Genomic DNA, 24,223 nt, shown 5'->3' with positions numbered 1-24,223 from the left:
AAGAGCCCGCTGGGCCTGCCTTCTACAATTTAAAGGGTCATTAATAAAAGGAAAGGCTCAGAGTCGAGATTGTTAAAGCAGGGGTGGTTCCCAGCCTCTCTGATGCCGGCTCCAGCCAACCCATTCATAAACTCTTGGGGAGAGAGGTGAGCTTTGGAGCCACTGCCCTGCAGCCCGCGCTGTGTAGCTTGAACACTTGTCTCTCCTTGGGCCAATAAAACAGACTGGCCTGAGCACTGGTCTCTTCTACAGAACTAGCCCATCTAAGCAGGTAGGTTCCTCAGCAAGGGAGATCAGACCCCCACCTCACTGAGACAGAGGCCAGACTTCAGCACAGTGGAAACTCGGCAGCTCCCTGCCCTAACTGGTGTGAGCATGGCTCCCAAAGGGAAAACAGGACACCATGGTGGCCTGATCCTCCCAACCCCATCCCAGGCTGGGGTCGCTGGGACCCTGCCTGCCCCCCCCCACGAGGCTGGGGTCGCTGGGACCCTGCCTGCCCCCCCCCACGAGGCTGGGGTCGCTGGGACCCTGCCTGCCCCCCCCCACGAGGCTGGGGTCGCTGGGACCCTGCTTGCCCCCCCCCACGAGGCTGGGGTCGCTGGGACCCTGCCTGCCCCCCCCACGAGGCTGGGGTCGCTGGGACCCTGCCTGCCCCCCCCCCACGAGGCTGGGGTCGCTGGGACCCTGCCTGCCCCCCCACACGAGGCTGGGGTCGCTGGGACCCTGCCTGCCCCCCCACACGGGGACCCCAGGTCCTAAGACCCTGCCTGCCCCCCACACGAGGCTGGGGTCGCTGGGACCCTGCCTGCCCCCCCCCACGAGGCTGGGGTCGCTGGGACCCTGCCTGCCCCCCCCCACGAGGCTGGGGTCGCTGGGACCCTGCCTGCCCCCCCCACGAGGCTGGGGTCGCTGGGACCCTGCCTGCCCCCCCCCCACGAGGCTGGGGTCGCTGGGACCCTGCCTGCCCCCCCACACGAGGCTGGGGTCGCTGGGACCCTGCCTGCCCCCCCACACGGGGACCCCAGGTCCTAAGACCCTGCCTGCCCCCCACACGAGGCTGGGGTCGCTGGGATCCTGCCTGCCCCCCACACGAGGCTGGGGTCGCTGGGACCCTGCCTGCCCCCCCACACGAGGCTGGGGTCGCTGGGATCCTGCCTGCCCCCCACACGAGGCTGGGGTCGCTGGGATCCTGCCTGCCCCCCCACACGAGGCTGGGGTCGCAGGGACCCTGCCTGCCCCCCACATGGGGACCCCAGGTCCTAAGACCCTGCCTGCCCCCCCACACGAGGCTGGGGTCGCTGGGACCCTGCCTGCCCCCCACACGAGGCTGGGGTCGCTGGGACCCTGCCTGCCCCCCACACGAGGCTGGGGTCGCTGGGACCCTGCCTGCCCCCCCACACGAGGCTGGGGTCGCTGGGATCCTGCCTGCCCCCCCACACGAGGCTGGGGTCGCTGGGACCGTGCCTGCCCCCCACATGGGGACCCCAGGTCCTAAGACCCTGCCTGAGCCTTGTGTCTTTGCCCCCCCGAGACGGCCATGGCCCTGCCCCCCACGGCGCCGCGCTGGTGCCCTGTTTTCTCTCGCCAGCTGATCACCGGGCCGAGCAAATGGGACAAACGCCCCGTCGTGAGAAAACCAGCCCGTAGCGCCAGGCTGAGCAGGGCCCGCCCCGGGCACAGCGGCCTTTCTGCGGGCGAGCAAAGCGGGCGGGGGTCGGAAGGACGCTCCCGCCCCCCGGGAGCGCAACTTAAGCCCCTGCTGAGCCCGGAGCGGGGCGGGGCCTGCAGGCGCCTGGGCTTGGCTGCGGGCTCGCAGCGCTCCGATGCCAGGGTGATGGGCCGCCCCGCCGGCAGCCCGGGACAGCGAGCAGCCCCCGCCCCGCCCCCCCCATCCCGGCCCCGCCCCCTTCCGTTCGCCCCGCCCCGCCCCGCCCCGCCGTCACCCCCCGGCCCGTGGGCTGCCCCGCCCCAGGCCAGGCAGCGCAGCAGGAAGCGGCGGCCGGAGGGTGCCGGGCCGGGCCGCCCGATGGACCCCGCGGCCAAGGAGGGGCGGCTCTACGTGCAGCAGGGCCACAAGTTCGGGGCCAAGGTCGGCGGGCGCGGGGGCCGGGATCGGGGCCGGGGCGGGTCCGACCCTTCGCCCCCGGGCGCCCCCTTTGCAGCTGGCTCCGGAGCCCGCGTCTTTGGGGTCCGCCCCCCTCCCTGGGATCAGGAGCCCGGCTCTCACCCCTAGGCTGCCCCCCCCCCCCGCAGCTGGCACAACCCCCCCCTCCGGGAACAGGACCCAGGAGTCCGGCTCTAACCCCTAGGCTGCCCCACCCCGCAGCTGGCACAACCCCCCCGCCCCCCCGGGAACAGGACCCAGGAGTCCGGCTCTAACCCCTAGGCTGCCCCCCCCCCCGCAGCTGGCATAACCCCCCCCCCCCCCCGGGAACAGGACCCAGGAGTCCGGCTCTAACCCCTAGGCTGCCCCACCCCGCAGCTGGCACAACCCCCCGCCCTCCCGGGAACAGGACCCAGGAGTCCGGCTCTAACCCCTAGGCTGCCCCACCCCGCAGCTGGCACAACCCCCCGCTCTCCCGGGAACAGGACCCAGGAGTCCGGCTCTAACCCCTAGGCTGCCCCACCCCGCAGCTGGCACAACCCCCCCCCCCCCGGGAACAGGACCCAGGAGTCCGGCTCTAACCCCTAGGCTGCCCCACCCCGCAGCTGGCACAACCCCCCGCCCTCCCAGGAACAGGACCCAGGAGTCCGGCTCTAACCCCTAGGCTGCCCCCCCCCCCCGCAGCTGGCATAACCCCCCGCCCTCCCAGGAACAGGACCCAGGAGTCCGGCTCTAACCCCTAGGCTGCCCCACCCCGCAGCTGGCACAACCCCCCGCCCTCCCGGGAACAGGACCCAGGAGTCCGGCTCTAACCCCTAGGCTGCCCCCCCCCCCCGCAGCTGGCATAACCCCCCGCCCCCCCGGGAACAGGACCCAGGAGTCCGGCTCTAACCCCTAGGCTGCCCCACCCCGCAGCTGGCACAACCCCCCGCCCTCCCAGGAACAGGACCCAGGAGTTCGGCTCTAACCCCTAGGCTGCCCCACCCCGCAGCTGGCACAACCCCCCGCCCTCCCAGGAACAGGACCCAGGAGTCCGGCTCTAACCCCTAGGATGCCCCCCCCCCCGCAGCTGGCACAACCCCCCGCCCTCCCAGGAACAGGACCCAGGAGTCCGGCTCTAACCCCTAGGCTGCCCCCCCCTGCAGCTGGCACAACCCCCCGGGAACAGGACCCAGGAGTCCGGCTCTAACCCCTAGGCTGCCCCCCCCTGCAGCTGGCACAACCCCCCGGGAACAGGACCCAGGAGTCCGGCTCTAACCCCTAGGCTGCCCCCCCCCCCCGCAGCTGGCACAACCCCCCCCCCCGAGAACAGGACCCAGGAGTCCGGCTCTAACCCCTAGGCTGCCCCACCCGCAGCTGGCACAACCCCCCCCCCCCCCCCCCCCCCGGGAACAGGACCCAGGAGTCCGGCTCTAATCCCTAGGCTGCCCCCCCCCCCGCAGCTGGCACAACCCCCCCCGAGAACAGGACCCAGGAGTCCGGCTCTATCCCCTAGGCTGCCCCCCCCCGCCCCCCCGCAGCTGGCACAACCGCCCGGGAACAGGACCCAGGAGTCCGGCTCTAACCCCTAGGCTGCCCCACCCGCAGCTGGCACAACCCCCCGCCCCCCCGGGAACAGGACCCAGGAGTCCGGCTCTAACCCCTAGGCTGCCCCCCCCCCGCAGCTGGCACAACCCCCCCGCCCCGCCCGGAACATGACCCAGGAGTCCGGCTCTAACCCCTAGGCTGCCCCCCCCCCCGCAGCTGGCACAACCCCCCCGCCCCGCCCGGAACAGGACCCAGGAGTCCGGCTCTAACCCCTAGGCTGCCCCCCCCCCCCCCCCGCAGCTGGCACAACCCCCCCGCCCCGCCCGGAACGGGGCCCCGGAGTCCAGCTCTAACCCCCCTAGTTTACCCCCCGGCTGCTGGCACAATGTCCTCCATTATGGCTGCTGGTTCCCCCCCAGCCCTGGACCAGCCTTCCCATCCAGCGGGAGCATGGGGTGGGTCTCTGGGCAGTATATTGCCTGCTGCCCATGTGCTCCCTGCTCTCCTTCTTGGCAGCTGCTGCCCTTCCCAGTGGGGAGCGGAGGCCTCCTGAGGTCCATGCCACGCCCTACAGGAGCAGCTTCTGGGGGGTCCGGCTTCTTTGTGGGGCTGAGCTGTGCTGGGATCTGCTGGCGGGGACCTGGCACTGCCCTGCCCTAGCCAGGCCCTTGGGGAGGGCAGGGCCTGCTGGTGTTGGGGATGGATATTGAGGGCTGCCCCAGAGAGGAGAGAGGCTTTTGCTCCCTCTTCTCAGGGTCACTGGGGGAGCTGTGGCTCTGGTAATGCCTTGGCCCATGGCAGCATGGGGCCCCAGACACCTGCCTCTGTGCCCCCTGCGAGTCCAGCCCTGGGGCTGCTGCCCTGCCTGCCCCCAGGAGAGAGCGGGGAAAGTGCCCATCAGCCAGCGGCAGGGCCCAGCACAGGGCAGGGTCTGGGCTACCTGGCGAGTACATGTCCCTGGCCCATCCCTCACTGGGCAGCGCTGCTCCCCTGCTGGCTTAGCCAAGAGCCCGTGACCCCTGGAGCTGAGTCTGCTTGGGGGATGGTCCCCCTGGGTGTCCCCATGGCTCTGGTGCAGCGGGAGGACTGCCCACCCTGGTAGTGGTGCCAGGCTGAGCCCGTGTGAGACGCCCCGGCACTGAGCTGGGCTCGCGGAGCTGCAGAGGCCACACCAGGGGCAGGAGGAAATCGCCTCCTGGCCTGGATGGCAGGGGGCAGCCGCGGTTGGACCTGGCAGCTCCTCCTCTCTGCTGTTTCCTGTAACCCTGTTGGCGCGGCTGCCAGCCCGAGGGGAGGCTGCTTGTCTGCTGTGCGGGGGCTCTGGGGCGCGCGTTGGATGAGCTGAGCCGCCAGGCAGGGGGTACCTGCCTGCAGCCGCGGGGCTGAGTGTTCTGTGTGACTGCACCATGGCACTGGGGAGGCTGTCACAGGGAATCCCCCAGGCGGAGTGGAGGGGCAGGGGAGAACAGCCTGACCCCAAACGGCCAGCAACTGCGTGGGCTCTGGCCCCCCTGGAAGCACGAAGGGAACCAAAGCAGGTAACTCAGATTGGGCCAGTTCTCAGACGGGCTGGGGTAGCTCTGTCCCGACACGTGGCCAGTTATGCCAGCTCAGGCCTTGTCTCTGCCCCCGCGCTCTGGGTCGCGTAGCCCCGGGCAGGGCTGCCCGTGCTGGCCAAGGGGTGCTGGGGCTGGTGAATGGGCAGTGCGCTTGAGGAGCACTCAAGGGAGGAGCTGGAGATCCTCCAACTGGAGCCACTCTCGTTTGGGGACAAGTCTGAGGAGCTGTCCCAGCGTGAGGTTTGGGAGCAGCTCAGTACATTAAACAGGAACCAGTTGCCTGCACCTGAAGCTACACGCCCGACAGTGCTGGAGGGCCCAGGTGTGAAAGGGCAGGACTAAAGCTGCGCTTTGTAGCCCCCTTTGAATGGGCGACGTCCGTTTTCGAGGGCTCCAGGGACGCTCTGGGCAGTTGCAGAAAAACACAAGTGGTCTGGTGGCGCTTTAGAGACTCACAAAACGTCGCTGGGATCATGAGCTTTCGTGGGCGCCGCCCACGCCCTCAGATGCCGAGTTCTGAGTCAGCCAGCGCCAGCGCGAGGCGTGGAGCTGCGGTTAAGCAGGGAATTAGGACGCAGGTAGCGTGCAGAGCCAGCCTGGCTACTGCACGGCAAGGTGGGTCTCACCAGCCCACCGGGATTCTCTGAGGGAGTCAGCGAGCGTGAGCCAGGGCAGCCCCCCCCCCCGGCTCTTTAAGGAACGTGGAGGGCCCTGGGGAGGGGGAAGGCCTCTCGCAACCAGGGACTGGTGGGAACAAAAGTGCCGTGGGTGGGTGTCCCCCTGCCAGGAGCGGGCACTGACCGGGGCTGGGTCACTCCACCGTTGCCTGTTCGCTCCTGAAGCATCCGGCCATGGTCAGAGGCAAGAGGGTGGGGGGCCCACTGCTCTGATCCAGCACTGCATAGTCGTGTCGCGATCCATGTCTGCTAACCCAGAGCTCTCCCCTTTTGCCCTGGGCCGCAGGGAGCAAGGGTCAGGAGGCCCTGCTGGTTTGTGCCCTATAAGCGCAGGCCCCCTGGGAGCAAAGGGGGCAGGTTGGAGCAATGGGGAATCCCCATAGCAGGTTCTGCCTGTGATACCCCTGCCTGTTGCAGGGGCCACTGTAGGGACTGTTGGCTCAAGTACCCCAATTCCTGGGGCAGGGCCTGTCTGAGGCAGCAGGAACAGGCGCATGAGCCCCAGAGCCTGTGGGGTGGCCAAACACAGCAGCCTGGGGTGCAACTGGCTCCCCATCGCCATGCCCGGACTGTGCAGGACCTGCCCAGCACCCGAGCCGCTTCTCCCTCCCCAGGCTGGGCAGCTGCAGCTGTGACCAGCTGCATGGTGCGGGTGGGGGCTCTGGCTTGCCTGGGTTTAATCTCCCCTGCCCCTCCCCCAGCCCTCTAGCTTGGTGCCTGGTGATTTGGGGAAGTTTGGTATTAATACAGGAAGCAAGTGAGGACACAGACACTTCCTCTTCCTGTCCTGAGAGTCAGCAGCAGGGATCGCTGAGGAAGCAGGGGAGGGGGCAGGAGGAAGGGCACATGTGGGGCATAGTGAGCTGCACATACCCGGAGACCCTGCCCGCATGGGAGGGGGAAAGGGAGCTTCTGAGCAGCCAGAGTTGTGGGGCACAGGCTGCTGGGCACGTATCCCTCCTTGCCCCAGGGCGGGGTTGGCTTCTCTGAGGTCACTTAGATCAGGGTGGCCCCTCGGCTCTGCCATCAACAAGGACAAATGCAGAGTCCTGCACTTGGGACGGAAGAATCCCAAGCATTGGTACAGGCTGGGGGCCAACCAGTTAAGTGGTAGTTCTGTAGAAAAGGCCCTGGGGGTTACAGTGGATGAGAAGCTGGATATGAGTCAACAGTGTGTCCTTGTAGCCAACAAGGCTAATGGCATATTAGGGTCCATTAGGAGGAGCATTGCCAGCAGATCTAGAGAAGTGATTATTCCCCTTTATTCGGCTTTGGTGAGGCCACATCTGGAGTACTGTGTCCAGTTCTGCGCCCCCACTACAAAAAGGATGTGGGCGCAATGGAGAGGGTCCAGCGGAGGACAACCAAAATGATGAGGGGGCTGGAGCATATGACTTATGAGGAGAGGCTGAGAGAGTTGGGTCTGTTTAGTCTGCAGAAGCGAAGAGTGAGGGGGGATTTGAGAGCAGCCTTCAACTTCCTGAAGGGAGGTTCCAAAGAGGATGGAGAGAGGCTGTTCTCAGTGGTGACAGATGGCAGAACAAGGAGCAATGGGCTCAAGTTGTGGTGGGAGAGGTTCAGGTTGGATATTAGGAAAAACTCTTTCCCTAGGAGGGTGGTGAAGCACTGGAATGGGTTCCCTAGGGAAGCAGTGGAGTCTCCATCCCTAGAGGTGTTTAAGTCTCGGCTTGACAAAGCCCTGGCTGGGTTGATTTAGTTGGGATTGGTCCTGCCTAGCGCAGGGGGCTGGACTTGATGACTCCTGAGGTCTCTTCCAGCTCTATGGTTCTAGGATTCTATGATCCTCCTGGAGCCTGCTGGGCTAGGCAAGGAGCGAGTCCAAGGAGCCAGGGTGTGTGGCATCCTGGGGGGAGATCTGTGGGCTGATGACTTGCATGGCCCTCGCCTCTGAGCAGGCTGGGCACATGGGGGTGGGCAGAGCTGCAAAGGGCGAGCTGGATCCTGCAGGCCCAGCCCCAGCTGAGCCTCCCCAGACTGCGCTCCAGTTCATGCTGCACCAGCTGGCTTGGACCTCACTGACCATGGGCAGGCAGTGCAGGCCTGGGCCCCAGTGTCACTGCCTGCCCCTGCCCCCCTCCCATGCCCCGCCAGCCCCCATCTGTCCCTCCCCCCATTGCCCGTGCCCCACCTGCCCCTGTCAGCCCAGTCTGACTCTTGTGCTTTTGCTTGGTCTGTCTCTGAAAAAGCCTCCCCAGAGCTGAGGCCTCTGGCTCCTGCTCGGCTGGTCCGTGGCTGGCTGGGGACCGGCTGGTGGGGCCAAGGAAACGCTGCTGCCCGTGGGCCTACAGCTCCTGGCAGCCGGGCCGAGCGAGTCTGAGCACTCGGCTCTGTCTCTGGCGGAGCAGAGACTGAACCCTGCCGGGCTCCACAGGGGCTGCTTGTGCGGGGCCCTCCCCGTGGCCCGAGTGCCGGAAGGGAAGGGGGGCGCTACCCGGGCAGGGGCTCACAGACCCTTGGGGCTGGCCGGGAGTGGAGGCCGCTGTGCTGACCCTGCGGGGCTCTCCCCGTGGCCCGAGTGCCGGAAGGGAAGGGGGGCGCTACCCGGGCAGGGGCTCACAGACCCTTGGGGCTGGCCGGGAGTGAAGGCCGCTGTGCTGACCCTGCCGGGCTGCCCTTGCAGAGATGGAAGAAGAACTGGTTTGTGCTGTACCCGGCCAGCCAGCATGGGGTCGCCCGCCTGGAGTTCTATGACTGCAAGGACCCCGGCGCCCCGGCCGAGAAGCTCAGCACCCGGCGGCTGGACAAGAAGATCATCCGGCTGGCGGACTGCGTCAGCGTGGCGCCCGTGCCAGAGGCCGGCCCCAAGGACAGCACGGCCGTCTTCCGCCTGGAGACCAGCGACCGCAGCTTCCTGTTTGCCGCCGAGAGGGAGCAGAGCGCCGAGTGGGTGGCCAAGTTGTGTGAAATCGCCTTTTCGGTGAGTGCCACGGGCGAGGGGCTGGGCCTTCCCCCCCGCCTCCCGTCCGCACAGCCAGGCTGGCGAGGGCTCACGGCCCCAGTGACCCCTGCTGGGACAGCCCTGTGTGCGAGGGCTCTGCCCCTCCAACCCGCCTTGCTCACCCCTCAGGACTGTAGGCCATGCCGGGGACGCCACAGCTCCCCCCAGGACTGTGCTGCTGCTGGCCAGCGTGGCACCAGGGCTGTTGTGGGTGGGGCTACAGGAGACCTAGTGCCTCGGGGTGGGGCTGGTCCCCTCGCCCCCCGCTCTCCTGGTGGGGAGGGAGCCTGCAGCCCTCTGGAGTGCGGGTCCCTGGGGAGCCCCACGTGCCAGGCAGCATGATGCTTCCTCTCTGCATGGCAGGGCAGTGCCAGCCAGACGCCTGTTGCATGGAGGTTTGGGCCCAGCTGCCCATCTGGATGCCCCCTCCGTACCCTCTGCCAGGTGGCCCCCAGGGCCTGGAGCTGCCCCAGGCCCCAGCTGCTTCCCCTCCAGCCAGAAATCTTCACCGGAGCTGAGCCAAGGCTGCGGCCTGCCGCTCATCCAGCCTTCCCACGGCACCTGCCCCAGGCTGAAGTGACTCCCACAGCCCTGAGTCCTCCCTGTGGGCTGGCAAAAGAACACCCCCCCGCCCCCTCAGGCAGCCTGGACCGCGGCCCGGGCATTGGCGGCTGCTGCTGTGCTCCCAGGCTGGTCTTTCAGGGCGCCTCTCAGGCCCCAGGCCTTGCGCTGTCACGCAGCAGGTGTCCTGCTCTGCTGCGGCTGCTCAGCCCAAGGCCTGTCTACTTACTGAGCAGGTCTGGCTGGGCGCAGCGCTCACAGCTCTCCCCTCGGGGGTCACGGAGACCAGCCAGCATAGGAACCGGGCATTAGAGAAAACAGCCTTTTCAAAGCCGTCTGTGACTCTGTCTTCCCTAAACTCTGGTCGCCTTGCACTGGTGACCCAGACAGGCCCAGGGTCTCCAGCGAGAGCACGGGGTCCCTGTCTGTGTCTCGTCCCCCACCCATGTCCCTTTAAACCCTGCTGCAGCCCTTCTGGGTTCGTCTGGGTTCCCAGCTGTGCCAGTGGGGCAGGGCGGAGATAAAACCTTGAAAGCTAAGGGGTGGGGTATTGACCCTGAACAGTGCGAGGTGGCTTCTCCACAGCCGGCCGGCCGCCGGCCTCTGCCTGACAGCTCCCCGTGAAGCTAGGCACAGCCCTGCTCAGGCAGCCGGTTAGCTCACCACCCCTAGTACTGCACAGCAGGGCTCAGGCTGCCCCGCGGGGGTCGCGCTTATCTCTGGGCTGGGGGTTGCAGGCCGGGAAGCAGCGCCTCGTGTGTGAGTTCCCAGGGCAGACGGGCTGGTGGGCTCTGGAGGCGGAAGCAGGGAGCAAGGAGAGAGTCCAGTGCAGGAACATGGTGGCCAGTTGTGGCGTCCCAGTGTTAAAAAAGAAGAGCCACAGAAAGAATTGCAGGGGCTTGCGAAAATGCCTCCCCGCGAGGGATTTCAGCTCAGCCGGGCGAGCAGCGCTCGGCGTGAGGCGCGTTCTGGGGTCCAGAGCAGGGCCTTCCGGAGGGGGGCTTAGTCCCGCGACGGCGCTCAGTTGAAGGCTGGGTCCCGGGGACACGTAATGGCCAGTGATACACAGGAAGTCAGACGGGCCGTCTGGCCTGTAGCTCCGTGAGTTGGGCCCCCAGCGCGATGCTGATCCGGACGCCAGGCGGCCTAACCCGCCACAGAGGTGTTCAGCACAGGCCCAGAGCCTGGCTCCTGCAGCAGCCCGGCCGAGCGTTAACGCGCTACACTTCTGCTCCTGCTGGAGCGACTCTCCCCCTTGGGGCCGCTGTCACCCGGTGCAAGGGCGTCTCCAGGGCGGGGGTGACACCAGCGCCCTGCGGAGAGACCCGGCTGTCCAGCGGGGCTCTCCCCCGCCAGTAGCGTGCGAGCTGCACTTTCACTTCTCCCTCTCTCTGGTCGAGAAACGCTCGCTTCCCTCCACGCGGCGGGGCTGGGCGTCTGTCTGTGCAGGCAGGAGCAGGGCAGTGTCAGGGTGGTTTGGGAGCCCTCCTGGGCTGGCCGTGGGGCACGATGGTGCCGCTCCAGGGCTCGTGGCTCCCGAGCCTGCTCTGGCACTCAGCCTTGGGGCAGACGAGATGGGCCCCGCATTGTGCAGGGCTCTGCTGGGGAGTGCGTCTCCTCCAGCTGGTTCACCCAGTGGCCCGGGGTGGCTGCATCTCAAGCTGAAGGGAGGTGCTGGATCTTGGCCATAGCCAGGAGCTCACCTGTTAGTGCCAGCTGGAGGCTGCTGGGTGATGGCAGAGGCCCTGCTGGAGCCAGGCAATGTGGGATGTGCTGGGAAGCGTTTGCTCCAGGCCCGGGCCTCCCCCAGCTCCAACCTCAGGGACTCGGTGCTGCCGGAGGAAGGTTCCTTGTTTCCTGCTCGGCTCATGATCCGGGTCTCACACGGTACCCAGACCTTCCCCATGTCCTGCTGCCTGGGCTGGTCCCTGCAAGAGCCCCGTGGGGGGCAGCCTCTTCTGACCCTCCTCGGCGCAGGCGCTTCCTCTGGGCTGGTGCACGGAAAAGCTCCAGTCCCTCTGCGGGGCCCAGGGCCTGGCTGGGGTGCCGAGCGTCGGGGGGCGGCAGGGGAGCTTGCGGTGGGGCGGCCTGTGGTGGGTGGCCATGAGGCAGCTGGCGGGGGTGCAGGGAGAGCTGCTTGTGTGGGGCAGGGGCCTGGCTGGGAGGTGGCCGGTTGGGGTGGAGGGAGGCTGCCCGCAAGCCAAGCCCGGGAGGGGCGGGGGCCTGGCTGGGAGTGTGGTTCTGGGTGCTGACGCTTCTCTTGCTTGGCAGAAGCCCTCTGCCAATGGAGCCCGACCAAGGCACAGCAAGGAGTGTGGCGAGGGGGCGCCGGCCCTGGAGATGGCTGTGAACTCCATTTACTACTCGCGGGAGGAAGGTAGGGCCTGTCCTAAGCCAGGGCTGCTCCCCTGGAGCCACTGGGCTGGTTTCCTGTGTGGGGCGCGTGCAGCCCTTGCTGCCTGGCGGGGTCCCCTGGCCTCTGGGTGGGTGAGAGCGCTGTGACCCGCCCCACTGGGCTGCCTCTGGTGTGGGGCTCCCTGCAGTACTGCCTGAGTACTCCCGATGGGTGTACTGGTACTGGGCATGGTGCCGGGCTCCCCCTCGCTGTCCGAGGAGGGCTGGGATCGCCAGACTCCTCCCACCCCCCCAAGGGGCTGAGCATCCTCAGGCTTCCCCCCCCCTCCGTCCCCAGGGGCTGAGCATCCTCAGGCTTCTCCCCCCCCCCCACTGCTCTGCCCCCCCCCCCCCCGGCTCTGTCCACAGGGGCTGAGCATCCTCTGGCTTCCCCCCCCCACCGCGCTGCCCCCCCCCACTGTTCCTGGGGGCTGAGTGTCGTTGGGTTTCCCTGCCCCTCCCCCGCTCTGTCACCAGGGGCTGAGCATCCTCAGGCTTCCCCCCCACTCCGTCCCCAGGGGCTGAGCATCCTCGGGCTTCTCCCCCCCCCCCACTGCTCTGCCCCCCCCCCCCCCGGCTCTGTCCACAGGGGCTGAGCATCCTCTGGCTTCCCCCCCCCTCCGTCCCCAGGGGCTGAGCATCCTCGGGCTTCTCCCCCCCCCCCACTGCTTTGCCCCCCCCCCCGGCTCTGTCCACAGGGGCTGAGCATCCTCTGGCTTCTCCCCCCCCCCACTGCTTTGCCCCCCCCCCGGCTCTGTCCACAGGGGCTGAGCATCCTCGGGCTTCTCCCCCCCCCCCACTGCTCTGCCCCCCCCCCCCCCGGCTCTGTCCACAGGGGCTGAGCATCCTCTGGCTTCCCCCCCCCCCACCGCGCTGCCCCCCCCACTGTTCCTGGGGGCTGAGTGTCGTTGGGTTTCCCTGCCCCTCCCCCGCTCTGTCACCAGGGGCTGAGCATCCTCGGGGTTCCCCCCCCCACCGCTCTGCCCCCCCACTGCTCTGCCCCCCCCCCTCCGTCCCCAGGGGCTGAGCATCCTCGGGCTTCTCCCCCCCCCCACTGCTCTGCCCCCCCCCCCGGCTCTGTCCACAGGGGCTGAGCATCCTCGGGGTTCCCCCCCCCCACCGCGCTGCCCCCCCCACTGTTCCTGGGGGCTGAGTGTCGTTGGGTTTCCCTGCCCCTCCCCCGCTCTGTCACCAGGGGCTGAGCATCCTCAGGCTTCCCCCCCACTCCGTCCCCAGGGGCTGAGCATCCTCGGGCTTCTCCCCCCCCCCCCACTGCTCTGCCCCCCCCCCCGGCTCTGTCCACAGGGGCTGAGCATCCTCGGGGTTCCCCCCCCCCCGCGCTGCCCCCCCCACTGTTCCTGGGGGCTGAGTGTCCCCAGGGGCTGAGCATCCTCGGGGTTCCCCCCCCCACCGCTCTGCCCCCCCACTGCTCTGCCCCCCCCCCCCTCCGTCCCCAGGGGCTGAGCATCCTCGGGCTTCTCCCCCCCCCCCACTGCTCTGCTCCCCCCCCGGCTCTGTCCACAGGGGCTGAGCATCCTCGGGGTTCCCCCCCCACCGCGCTGCCCCCCCCCACTGTTCCTGGGGGCTGAGTGTCGTTGGGTTTCCCTGCCCCTCCCCCGCTCTGTCCCCAGGGGCTGAGCATCCTCGGGGTTCCCCCCCCAACCGCTTTGCCCCCCCCCCCCCACTGTTCCTGGGGGCTGAGTGTCATTGGGTTTCCCTGCCCCTCCCCCGCTCTGTCACCAGGGGCTGAGCATCCTCGGGGTTCCCCCCCCAACCGCTTTGCCCCCCCCCCCCCACTGTTCCTGGGGGCTGAGTGTCGTTGGCTTTCCCTGCCCCTCCCCCGCTCTGTTCCTGGGGGTCCCTCCGCCCCCCACCACTCTGCCGTGGGCTGGGTGCTGCCGGCGTGGCCCTTGGTGTGGGGGTGCCGGGCACATGTCACTGGTTTCCTCACTCTGCCCTTGAGGCGGAGGAAGTGGGTTGCCTGGATTCCCGGGCTGCCCGCAGTGCTCGGGGGCTGCTCGTTCCCCTGGCCTGCCCTGGGGTGCTGGGTGCCGTGCGCCGTCCCCGTGAGCGCCTGGCTCTCTTGGCAGCGAACACGTTCTGGGTGAGGGTGCAGAGGACGGAGGCCGCGGAGCGGTGCGCGCTGCATGGGGCCTACGTGCTCAAGGCGGAGCAGGACAGCTTGATCCTCAAGGAGCCCCGGAGCCAGGAAACGCTCTACACCTGGCCCTACCGGCTGCTCCGGAGATACGGCCGAGACAAGGTGGGTGGGGCAAGACCCCCTCCCCTCAGCAAGGGCTGGTCTGCCCCCAGCTTGCCAGCTGCCTGGCACTGAGGGCTAGGCCTGCCGTGTGCGGCACAGACAGAAAGGCAGCGGCCACGGGGCTTGGTTAGTGGCTGCTGGGGGCTGGCCATGCCGCGCTTTGGGGGGGTGCCTGCCTCCTGGGACCCTTCTGTGGCTGTCTCTTGCCCCCCCCCGGCCCTGCTGGCTGTCGTGTGTCTGGATCCGCATTGCTGCTGTCCCCATGCTTCAGGCAGCTCTGGGCTGCCCCGAGTGGGTGGGGAGGAAGTGGTTGCTGGAGAGGAGCCGCTTATAGAACTTGCGCTGTATCCTGCAGCGCGCTGCTGCTGTTTCCACTGGGTCAGCCAGCGGCAGACGGAGCGACTCTGCTGTGGGGAAGCGTCTGAGCCGTATCTGCCCGGCGGGAGGGGCTGGGTGTGAGCCGGAAGGCCGGGCTGGGGGAGGGAAAGGGGGGATTCCAAGCTGCAAAACCTCATTTGCCAGAGGCCCTGACCCACCTGCCGGCACGGTACTGAGCCGGTGCAGCCCCGTGACATGCCGGTTGCTAGGAGATGCACCGAGCTGGCTCAGACCATGGTGGTGCCGCAGAGGGGGCTGGGGGTCCCCTCAGAGGCCCCCATAGCTAGAGCCCTGCGTGAACCCCGATTTCACAGACAGCAGGGAAGCTGTGAGCTCAGACAGTCTGGGGCTTCTGCCTCTGCGCTGCTGGAGGAATCGTGGCAGTGGGCTGCTTTGGGTTTGCCTCCTCCCTGGCTAGTGGAGAGCATGCGGCACCTGCCCCTTGGAGCCCCTGGCAGACCCGGGGAGGCTGGCAAGGGTGGGAACTGCCACTGGCAGCACAAGCAGGTGTGGGAGGCCCTGCCCCAGCAGCCGGATCATGGGGGGGAGTCTCGCTCCAGTTCCCTGGTCTCAGCCCCTCCCCTCCCCCCCCCGGCGGGTGCTGCAGCCTCTCCTGTGGGACTGCTGCTGGCTGAGCTGTTGTATGATGTAGGCCCCTCACCCTGCCAGTGGACACGCAGGGAGCAGCAGCAGCCTGGGCCTGCCCCTGGGTGGACAGGGGGCTCCTTGCTCCCCAGGGTTGCATGCCCCTCATCTCCTGGCTGCTTTCGGGGAAGGGGCCAGCCCACCGACCCCCGGCCTCAGCAGCGTGGGGCAGGACAGTGGGCGGCCACACGTCCTCCAGGGAATTCACCCCCCGCGATGCTGTTATCCCTGAAAAACCCAAAGAGAAAGCGGTTTACAGGGGGCCTGCTTGCTGGTGCTGGCACGCCCTGGTGTGTCTCTGGGGCAGGTGGGCTGGGCCAGGGTGGGAAGTGGAACTCATGTTTAGGGGGCAGCCAGGAATGGGGCCCACAGGCTGGAGTGGGGCAGATGCCAGGAGTCCTGCTGCAGTTGGTTCGGGCACCCAGGTCTCCCTTACTGGCATCAGCTCCGGCTCCATCTGATTCTTGTCGGTGGTTGCATCCCACCAGCAACGGGATCAACTCCAGACCCTGCCGAATCCCTTCCTGGTGCCCAGCCCCAGTGGTGCTGCCACTCATGGGACTTGAGCCCAGAGCATGCTGGGTGCTGCGGCTCCGCCCGGGAGCCAGCCCCGTGCTCTCGCCTGCATGGCTGCTGAGCCCCGAATGCCTGGCGCAGTTCGGGAGTGGGCTGTGAGTGCAGGGGGGCCAGAGTTGTTCCTGCTGTGAACGCCGGAGATCTGCCCTTGGCAGCTGGCAGCTGTTAGTGGCTGGGACGCTGACCCGCTGCCTCTTCCGGCAGGTGATGTTCTCTTTCGAAGCTGGCAGGCGCTGCGACTCTGGCCCCGGGAACTTCACCTTTGAGACTAAGCAGGGGAATGAGATCTTCCGGCTGGTGGAGGCCTCCATTCGGGAGCAGAAGGCCCAGGTCGAGGAGAACAGGCAGAGCTGTGACTCGCTGGACTTGGACTGCCTTGGCGTGGGGCTGATCCGCAACGCTCTGGCTGACTCCCTGAGCCTGGAGCTGCCCGCCGAGGGGGACGGCTCAGCGGTGCTCAAGGTGGGGCTGGGAGCCAGGCTCAGTGCTGCTCCGGACGAGAGGGACGCCCTCGCTCTGCTGAAGGCTCGTACTCTGCCAGAGCCCCCGGTGCCACCCAAGTCCGCGCCCCCCAGCACGCCTCCACGCTCCCCACTGCCCAAGGTGCCCAGGGCCGTGCTCCCTGCCGAGGACCCCACCATCCTGTACTCCGAACCCATGGACGCAGTGAAGGGCTTCCGGGCCAGGCTGGACCCGCTGTACTCAGACCCCATCGACAGCAAGCGTGGAGGCGGGGCCCTGGGTCCGGGCCCTGCCCAGGACGAGGGGAAGCTCAGGCCGCTTGGCTCGCTGCACTCAGGCCTGTACGACCGGGTCCAGCCAGCCGAGAAGATGCTGAGGTGCCGGGAGCACATCTATGATGAGCCTGAGGGGCGGGCTTCAGAGCCAGGGCCCGACAGCGCCTCCATCTACGACGAGGCCCGGCTGACAGGCGAGGCCTGGCGCACGCAGGGCATGGACCACAAGGGCGGGTATGAGTACCCCTACAATCCCAGCACTGACGACTACTCGGTGCCTGCCTTCCAGCCCAGAGCAGGTCCCAAGGGCCCCAAGCCTGTCCCTGCCCCCAAGCCCCAGGCCATGTTCATTCCCAAAGCTGCAGAGAGGAGCGTGGAGCCCAGCAAATGGCGAGTGAACCTGGCTCCCGACAAAGCCGGCGTCCGATCTGGCTTCAACAGCAACAACAACAACAACGAGGTGCTGTACAGCCAGGTGCAGAAGCCTCCCTGGGCACCAGGGCAGGAGCTGTCTGTGGACGAGAGCGCTCGGTCGCCCATCTACGAAGACCTGGGAGAGATCTAACCTCCTGTGCCAAAGCCCCTCCACTGCACCGTCCCCTGCGAGGGGCCATGTCCTCCCTCGGAGATGGGGGTACCCTGGAGGCGCCATGGCTGGAGCCGGGGAGAGATGTGACTGGTACCTGTGTGCTGGGATTGGCTCCCCTACCAGGCCAGGGGAGGTCAGGGTGGTCATTACGTGCTATCCAGGCATGGTGACTGGGATGGCGCAATCCCTGGGCACTTTTTGCTGCTGAACTGCTCCTCAGCTCCCTTCAGACTGTCTCCGGCCCAGCCCCAGACAGGCCGTGCACCCTGGCACCCTCCCCAAATATTTTTCTACAATTTTTATTTTGATATTAAAATCGTACATTTTAAAAGTGTGCGTGGTGTTGGAGTGGGCGCCGTGCCACACGCCTGTTCTTAGGGGTGGTGAGAGGTGCTATGCCAGGCTCCCCGAGGCGCTGAGCCCCTGGGCACAGGAAAGAGGCCGGGTTTACACAGGGCTACTGAGAATCGCGCACGTGCAGCTCCATGAGTCATTACAGCAACAGCTGCTCTGAGCAGAGCAAATCTTGGCTTCCCCTTCACAAAAGGCCCCGGAGGCTCCTGCGAGCCAGAGCAACTGGACTGTAGTTGGGAGGGTGGTGGAGATGGTTCCTAAAGAGAATCATCATGCCGGAATTTAGACTTTCGGAAGGCCCTTGGCAAAGCCGGGGGGGAGGGGGGAGAAGGGGGCAACGCTGGCCCTGGAGCAGACGGCTCCGCCAGAGCAGGGACAGATGGTCAGTTCCCAGCAGAGCAGAGGGTTCATGGTGGGGCCCCAGGGTGCAGACGGGGGTGTTGGATGTTTATTAACGAGCTGGAAAAGGAGCGTGTGAAGCTCAGGGGACGCACAGGTGCTGAGGGGAGCTGGTCAGAATTCCAGGGGGCTGGCCCTGCAAGGGGAAAAGGCAGCATGCCGGCAGGCCCAGCTGGGATTCAGGGTGGACTAATGCCAAGCAATGTGCAGTGGACGGTTTAATCTGAACTCAGCACGTGCCACCCCAGGGCCTAGACTAACAGCGTCTGTTCAGGATCCGGAGCCAGCGTTGCTGGGCAACTCAGCGGATGCCAAGAAAGCTGATGGGCTGGAGACCAGTTCAGGCTGGGTCTTGCTCTGTGTGCCAGTGCAGCATGTTCTTTGGTGGGGCTGGTGAGATGGGGTGGGGGAAGCCCTGGGCTCTGCTGAGCGAAGGAGACAGCTGGCCCTTTCTAGCAGGGACCTGTGGTACCTTGGCCAGGTCCCACAACTGCTACGGGAGAATGATACACAGCTGGGGGGTGGGGAAGTGGTAAATAATGGAGCAGGTGGGTCACTGGGACAGAGCAAGCTGGCTCGCTTGGCAAGCTGGGCACAAGCAAATGCTGGGTGTTAATATGGCTTAAGGTAAACGTGTACCTATGGGAACAAAGGATGCAGGCCGTACATACCGGAGGGGGGACTGTCCTGGGAAACAGTGTTTGGAAAAAGATTTGTGGTCATGAGGGATAATCAGCTGACCATGAGCTCCCAGTGTGGCGCTATGGCCAAAAGAGCCAATATGATCCTGGGAAGGGTGAACTGGGTACTTTAGCTCTGTGTTTGGCATTGATGTGACGTTGCTGCTATCATAGAATACTAGAACTTAGGGATGCCCTACCAGGGATAAGAACAGCCAGACTGGGTCAGACGAAAGGTCCATCCAGCCCAGTGTCCTGTCTGCTGACAGTGGCCAGTACCAGGTGCCCCAGAGAGAGTGAACAGAACAAGTAATCATCATGTGATTCCTCTGCTGTCATCCATTACCAGACAAACAGGGTCTGGGGACACCATTCCTACCCATCCTGGCTAATAGCCATTGATTAACCTAACCTCCATGATTCTATCTAGCTCTTTCTTGAACCCTGTTTAAGGCCTAGTCTTCACCACATCCTCTGGCAAGGAGTTCCACAGGTTGACTGCTGCATGAAGAAAAACTTCCTTTTGTTTGTTTTAAACCTGCTACCTATTAATTTCATTTGGTGACCCCCTAGTTCTTATATTATGGGAACAAGTAAATAACTTTTCCTTATTTACTTTTTCCACACCAATCATGATTTTATAGACCTCTATCATATCGCCTCTTAGGGTGTGTCTAGACTCCATGCCTCCGTCGACGGAGGCATGTAGATTAGCCAGATCGGAAGAGGGAAATGAAGCCGCGATTAAAATAATCGCGGCTTCATTTAAATTTAAATGGCTGCCCCGATCTGCCGATCAGCTGTTTGTCGGCAGATCGGGAGAGTCTGGACGCGATGCCCCGACAAAGAAGCCTTTCTTCATCGACACAGGTAAGCCTCGTGAAACCAGGTTTACCTGTGTCGATGAAGAAAGGCTTCTTTGTCGGGGCATCGCGTCCAGACTCTCCCGATCTGCCGACAAACAGCTGATCGGCAGATCGGGGCAGCCATTTAAATTTAAATGAAGCCGCGATTATTTTAATCGCGGCTTCATTTCCCTCTTCCGATCTGGCTAATCTACATGCCTCCGTCGAAGGAGGCATGTAGTCTAGACACACCCTCTGTCTCCTCTTTTGTAAGCTGAAAAGTCCAAGTCTTTTTAATCTCTCTTCTTATGGGACCTGTTCCAAACCCCTCAGCATTTTTGTTGCCCTTTTCTGAACCTTTTCCAATGCCAATATATCTTTTTTGAGATGAGATGACCACATCCGTACGCAGTATGCAAGATGTGACCGTACCATGGTTTCCTACAGAAGCAATAAGATATTTTCTGCCTTATTCTCCATCCCTTTTTAAATGATTCCTAATATTCTTTTTGCTTTTTTGACTGCTGCTGCACACTGAGGCTGCGTCTAGACTGGCAGGATTTTGCACAAAATCTTGCCACCTGTCTACACTGGCCGCGAGTATTTGCGCAAGAACACTGACTTTGTACTGTACAAAATCAGTGGTTCTTGTGCAAATACTCTGATGCTCCCGCTCAGTATTCTTGCGCAAAAGGGCCAGTGTAGACAGCCACATTAATTTCTTGTGCAAGAAAGCCCGATGGCTAAAATGGCCACTGGAGCTTTTTTGCGCAAGAGAGCGTCTACACTGGGCACTAATGCTTTTGCACAAAGGCACATGCCAGTATAGACACTCTCTTGCGCAAATACTTTTAACAGAAAAACTTTTCCGTTAAAAGTATTTGCACAAAATCATGCCAGTCTAGACGCAGGCTGAGTGGATGTTTTCAGAGAACTATCCACAATGACTCCAAGTTCTCTGTCTTGAGTAGTTGTAGCTAAATTAGTCCCCATAATTTTGTATGGATAATTGGGATTATTTTTCCAATATGTATTACTTTACATTTGTGAACATTAAATTTCATTTGCCATTTTGTTGCCCAGTCACTTAGTCTGGTGAGATCTTTTTGAAGCTCTTCACAATCTGCTTTGGTCGTAACTATCTTGAGCAGTTGAGGTTATCAGATCCAGTCCCCTGCACTCACGGCAGGACAAAGCACCATCTAGATCAGTAGTGTACAACCTTTTTCTCAGTGCAACCTCCCAGGAAAATTTTGGTTGAGCCCCCGCCCCCAAAAAGGCGTGGCCTCTTTTAATAAATGCTGCTTCACTCGCCTACTGCTCCCGCCACGTGTACTTCGGGTGCCGAGCTGGGAAAAGAAAATACCGGCCGGCCTGAATCACAGTGCTGCAACCCTCCCTGAAGACAGCCGCAACCCATGGGTTGCACACAGCTGATCTAGATCATCCCTGACAGGTCTTTTTCTAACCTGCTCTTGAATATCTCCAGAGATGGAGATTCCACAACCTCCCTCCGCAATTTATTCCAGTGCTTAACCACCCTGACAGGAAGTTTTTCCTAATGTCCAACCTAAACCTCCCTTGCTGCAGTTTAAGTCCTTTGCTGCTTGTCCTATCCTCAGAGACCAAGTAGAACAATTTTTCCCCTCCTCCTTGTAACACCCTTTTAGATACTTGAAAACGGCTCTCATGTCCCCTCTGTCTTCTCCTTTCCAAACTAAACAAGCCCAATTCTTTCTGTCTTCTCTCAGAGCTCATGTTCTCTAGCCCTTTCATCATTTTTATTGCTCTTCTCTGGACCCTCTCCAGTTTCTCCCTATCTTTCTGTTCAATATTGTGTCTAGTGCTGCTGTGCCCAGTTCAAAAGCCTGTTGATAAATTGGAGCGGGTTTAGAGAAGAGCCAAAGGAATATTAAAGGGTTAGAAAACCTGCCTTAGGGCGAGATATTGCAGGAGCACAGTCTATTTAACCTTACAAGTAGCAAGTGAAGAGATGGCTTTATCAGTCTAGAAGTACCAGCATGAGGATCAAATATTTCATAATGGACTCTTCTGTCTAGCCAGATATGGATCATGCAATCCAACGTCTGGAAGTTGAGGTTAGACGCAATGAGGTGTGCATTTTGCAGTGAGGGTATTTAACCACGGGAACAATTTACCAAGGGTGGGTTCTCCATCACTAACAATTGTTACATGGAGATGGACTCGTTTTCTGAAAGGTCTGCGCTAGGCAGGACCCTGGTGTGCTCTGCAGAAAGCCAGACTGGATGATTGCAGTGGTCTCTTGACTCGAGAGCCAGTGGCTGGAGTGTCCCAGGTCTCCGAGCTCACTGGGCGTGACATTGGTTTATGTGGTGGTAAGAGCCGTTGTGGTATCTTTGCACTCGGGAGAGCTCCTCTGCGCGGAGAAGCAGGGTCCAGCGGTGCATGTCAGTTCTCTGGTTTACTTTCTTCTATTTAAAGCTACTTCGCTACCTAAATTAAGATATGGCAGGAAGTGGCGTCTGTCTCTTCCCCTTCAACTAATTTCTGCTCTGTCTGTGGGAGCAATAACCTGTTCCAAAGGTGCCAGAGAAGTGAGCCAGCCCTCTGAAACGTGCTCTCTGGTGCAGATGTTCCTGGGCCCAGCAGGCATCACACTGAACATCTGAGCTGGGTGCTTTGCACAGACACTGTCCCTGCACCAAGGGGCTTGTGGTTATTCGAGGTGTAATACCCATATAAAAAGTGAACTGGTTAAATGATATGTTTAAGCAGCTAACTGTGGCTGGGGTCCTGCCGGGGGGGGGGGAGCTGCTCTGACCAGAGGGCTTGCTCTGACCAGGCCAGCCCTCCAGTTACCTGGTAAGATGCTGGTAAGGCTAATGCTTGCTGGGTAACCAGGTAACCTTTTACATCCCCAATGGCTATGCTGAATGCAGCCAGCTGCTTTCCTTGAGTGCAAAGGGGTGTGTGTGCAGGGGTTACCTCAAATTGTACAGAGCGAGATTTGTGCAGCAGAAATGACCTGGGGCTGGCAGCTACTCCACCTACTTGCCTCTCTTCACAGCATTGTCTCAGGAGCCAGGTGCCGGCTGCTTTCTCAGAAACCTCGGCTCGGGCAGCCTGGATGCACTTCGCCTGCTCTAGCTTGTCATGTCTTCTCATGTTATGGCAGCACCCATACCGGGTGGGACACAATCATACTGGGATATAAAATATATAGAAAGGATAGAGCAGGCCGGGTGGGTGGCGGAGTGGCACTATATGTGAAAGATAATGTAGAATCAAATGAAATAAAAATATTAAGTGAATCAACATGTTCCAAAGAATCGCTATGGATAGAAATTCCATGCTCCAATAATAAGAAATTAGCAGTAGGGATATATTACCGACTACCTGACCAGGACAGCGATACTGACATAGAAATGCTGAGGGAAATTAGAGAGGCTACCAAAATAGAGAACTCTATAATAATGGGGGATTTTAATTACCCCCATATTGACTGGATACATGTCACCTCAGGAAGAGAAGCGGAGATAAAATTTCTCAATGGCTTAAATGACTGCTTCTTGGAGCAGCTAGTGCAGGAACTCACAAGGGGAGAGGCAATTCTCGATTTAGTCCTGAGTGGAGTGCAGGATCAGATCCAGGATATAACCGTTACAGGACCGCTTGGGAATAGTGACCATAATATACTAACATTCAACATTCCTGTGGCGGGAAGAACACCTCAGCAGTCCAGCACCCTGGCATTTAATTTCAAAAAGGGGAATTACACAAAAATGAGGAGGTTAGTTAAACAGAAATTAAAAGGCACAGTGACTAGAGCCAAATCCCTGAAAGCTGCATGGAAACTTTTTAAAGACACCATAATAGAGGCCCAACTTAAATGTATACCCCAAATTAAAAAACATAGCAAGAGACCTAAAAAAGAGTCACCGTGGCTTAACCACCATGTAAAAGAAGCAGTGAGGGACAAAAAGGTATCTTTCAAGAAGTGGAAGTCCAATCCTAGTGAGATAAATAGAAAGGAACATAAACCCTGTCAAATCAAGTGTAAACATGTAATAAGAAAAGCAAAAAAAGATTTTGAGGAACAGCTAGCCAAAAACTCAAAAAGAAATAACAAAATGTTTTTTAAGTACATTAGAAGCAGGAAGCCTGCTAAAAAGCCTGTGGGTCCCCTAGATGATCGAGCTATAAAAGGAGCAATCAAGGACGATAAAGCCATTGCGGAGAAACTAAATGATTTCTTTGCTTCAGTCTTCACGGCTGAGGATGTTGGGGAGATTCCTGAATCTGCACCGTCCTTTGTGGGTGATGAATCTGAGGAACTGTCCCGGATTGAAGTGTCATTAGAGGAGGTTTTGGAACAAATAGAAAAACTTAATGTTAACAAATCTCCGGGACCGGATGGCATTCATCCAAGGGTTCTAAAAGAACTTAAATGGGAAATTGCTGAGCTATTATCTGTGGTTTGTAACCTATCCTTTAAATCGGCTTCCGTACCTAATGACTGGAAGGTAGCCAACGTGACACCAATATTTAAAAAGGGCTCTAGAGGCGATCCTGGCAATTACAGACCGGTAAGTCTAACTTCAGTACCGGGCAAATTAGTCGAAACAATAGTAAAGAATAAAATTATGAAGCATGTAGAAGAACATAATTTGTTGGACAAAAGTCAACATGGTTTCTGTAAAGGGAAATCCTGTCTTACTAATCTATTAGAGTTCTTTGAAGGGGTTAACAAACATGCGGACAAGGGGGATCCAGTAGATATAGTATACTTGGATTTTCAGAAAGCCTTTGACAAGATCCCTCACCAAAGGCTCTTGTGTAAATTACATGGCCATCGGATAAGAGGGAAGGTCCTTTCTTGGATTGAGAACTGGTTAAAAGACAGGAAACAAAGGGTAGGAATAAATGGTACATTTTCAGATTGGAGAGGGGTAACTAGTGGTGTACCCCAAGGGTCAGTCCTGGGACCAATC

General features: G+C 61.9%; 1 protein-coding gene across 1 annotated transcript; it reads left to right on the top strand.

The window, feature by feature from the left end:
* The first annotated feature begins 1,934 nt into the window (after nucleotides 1–1,934).
* DOK1 (docking protein 1) lies at nucleotides 1,935–17,306 on the top strand. The gene is made up of 5 exons (XM_075916063.2): nucleotides 1,935–2,092; nucleotides 8,512–8,808; nucleotides 11,662–11,767; nucleotides 13,875–14,047; nucleotides 15,851–17,306. The coding sequence occupies exons 1-5, from the start codon at nucleotides 2,030–2,032 to the stop codon at nucleotides 16,946–16,948; spliced, it is 1,737 nt and encodes a 578-aa protein (XP_075772178.2). The 5' UTR covers nucleotides 1,935–2,029; the 3' UTR covers nucleotides 16,949–17,306.
* The last annotated feature ends 6,917 nt before the right edge of the window (nucleotides 17,307–24,223 follow it).

The sequence above is a fragment of the Pelodiscus sinensis genome, chromosome 4 (genome assembly GCF_052426305.1).
Source record: "Pelodiscus sinensis isolate ZL-2025 chromosome 4, ASM5242630v1, whole genome shotgun sequence".
In the NCBI taxonomy this organism is placed as follows: Eukaryota; Metazoa; Chordata; order Testudines; family Trionychidae; genus Pelodiscus; species Pelodiscus sinensis.
The sequence above is the reverse complement of the archived record's forward strand: the minus strand, read 5'-3'. Positions and strand labels throughout refer to the sequence as shown.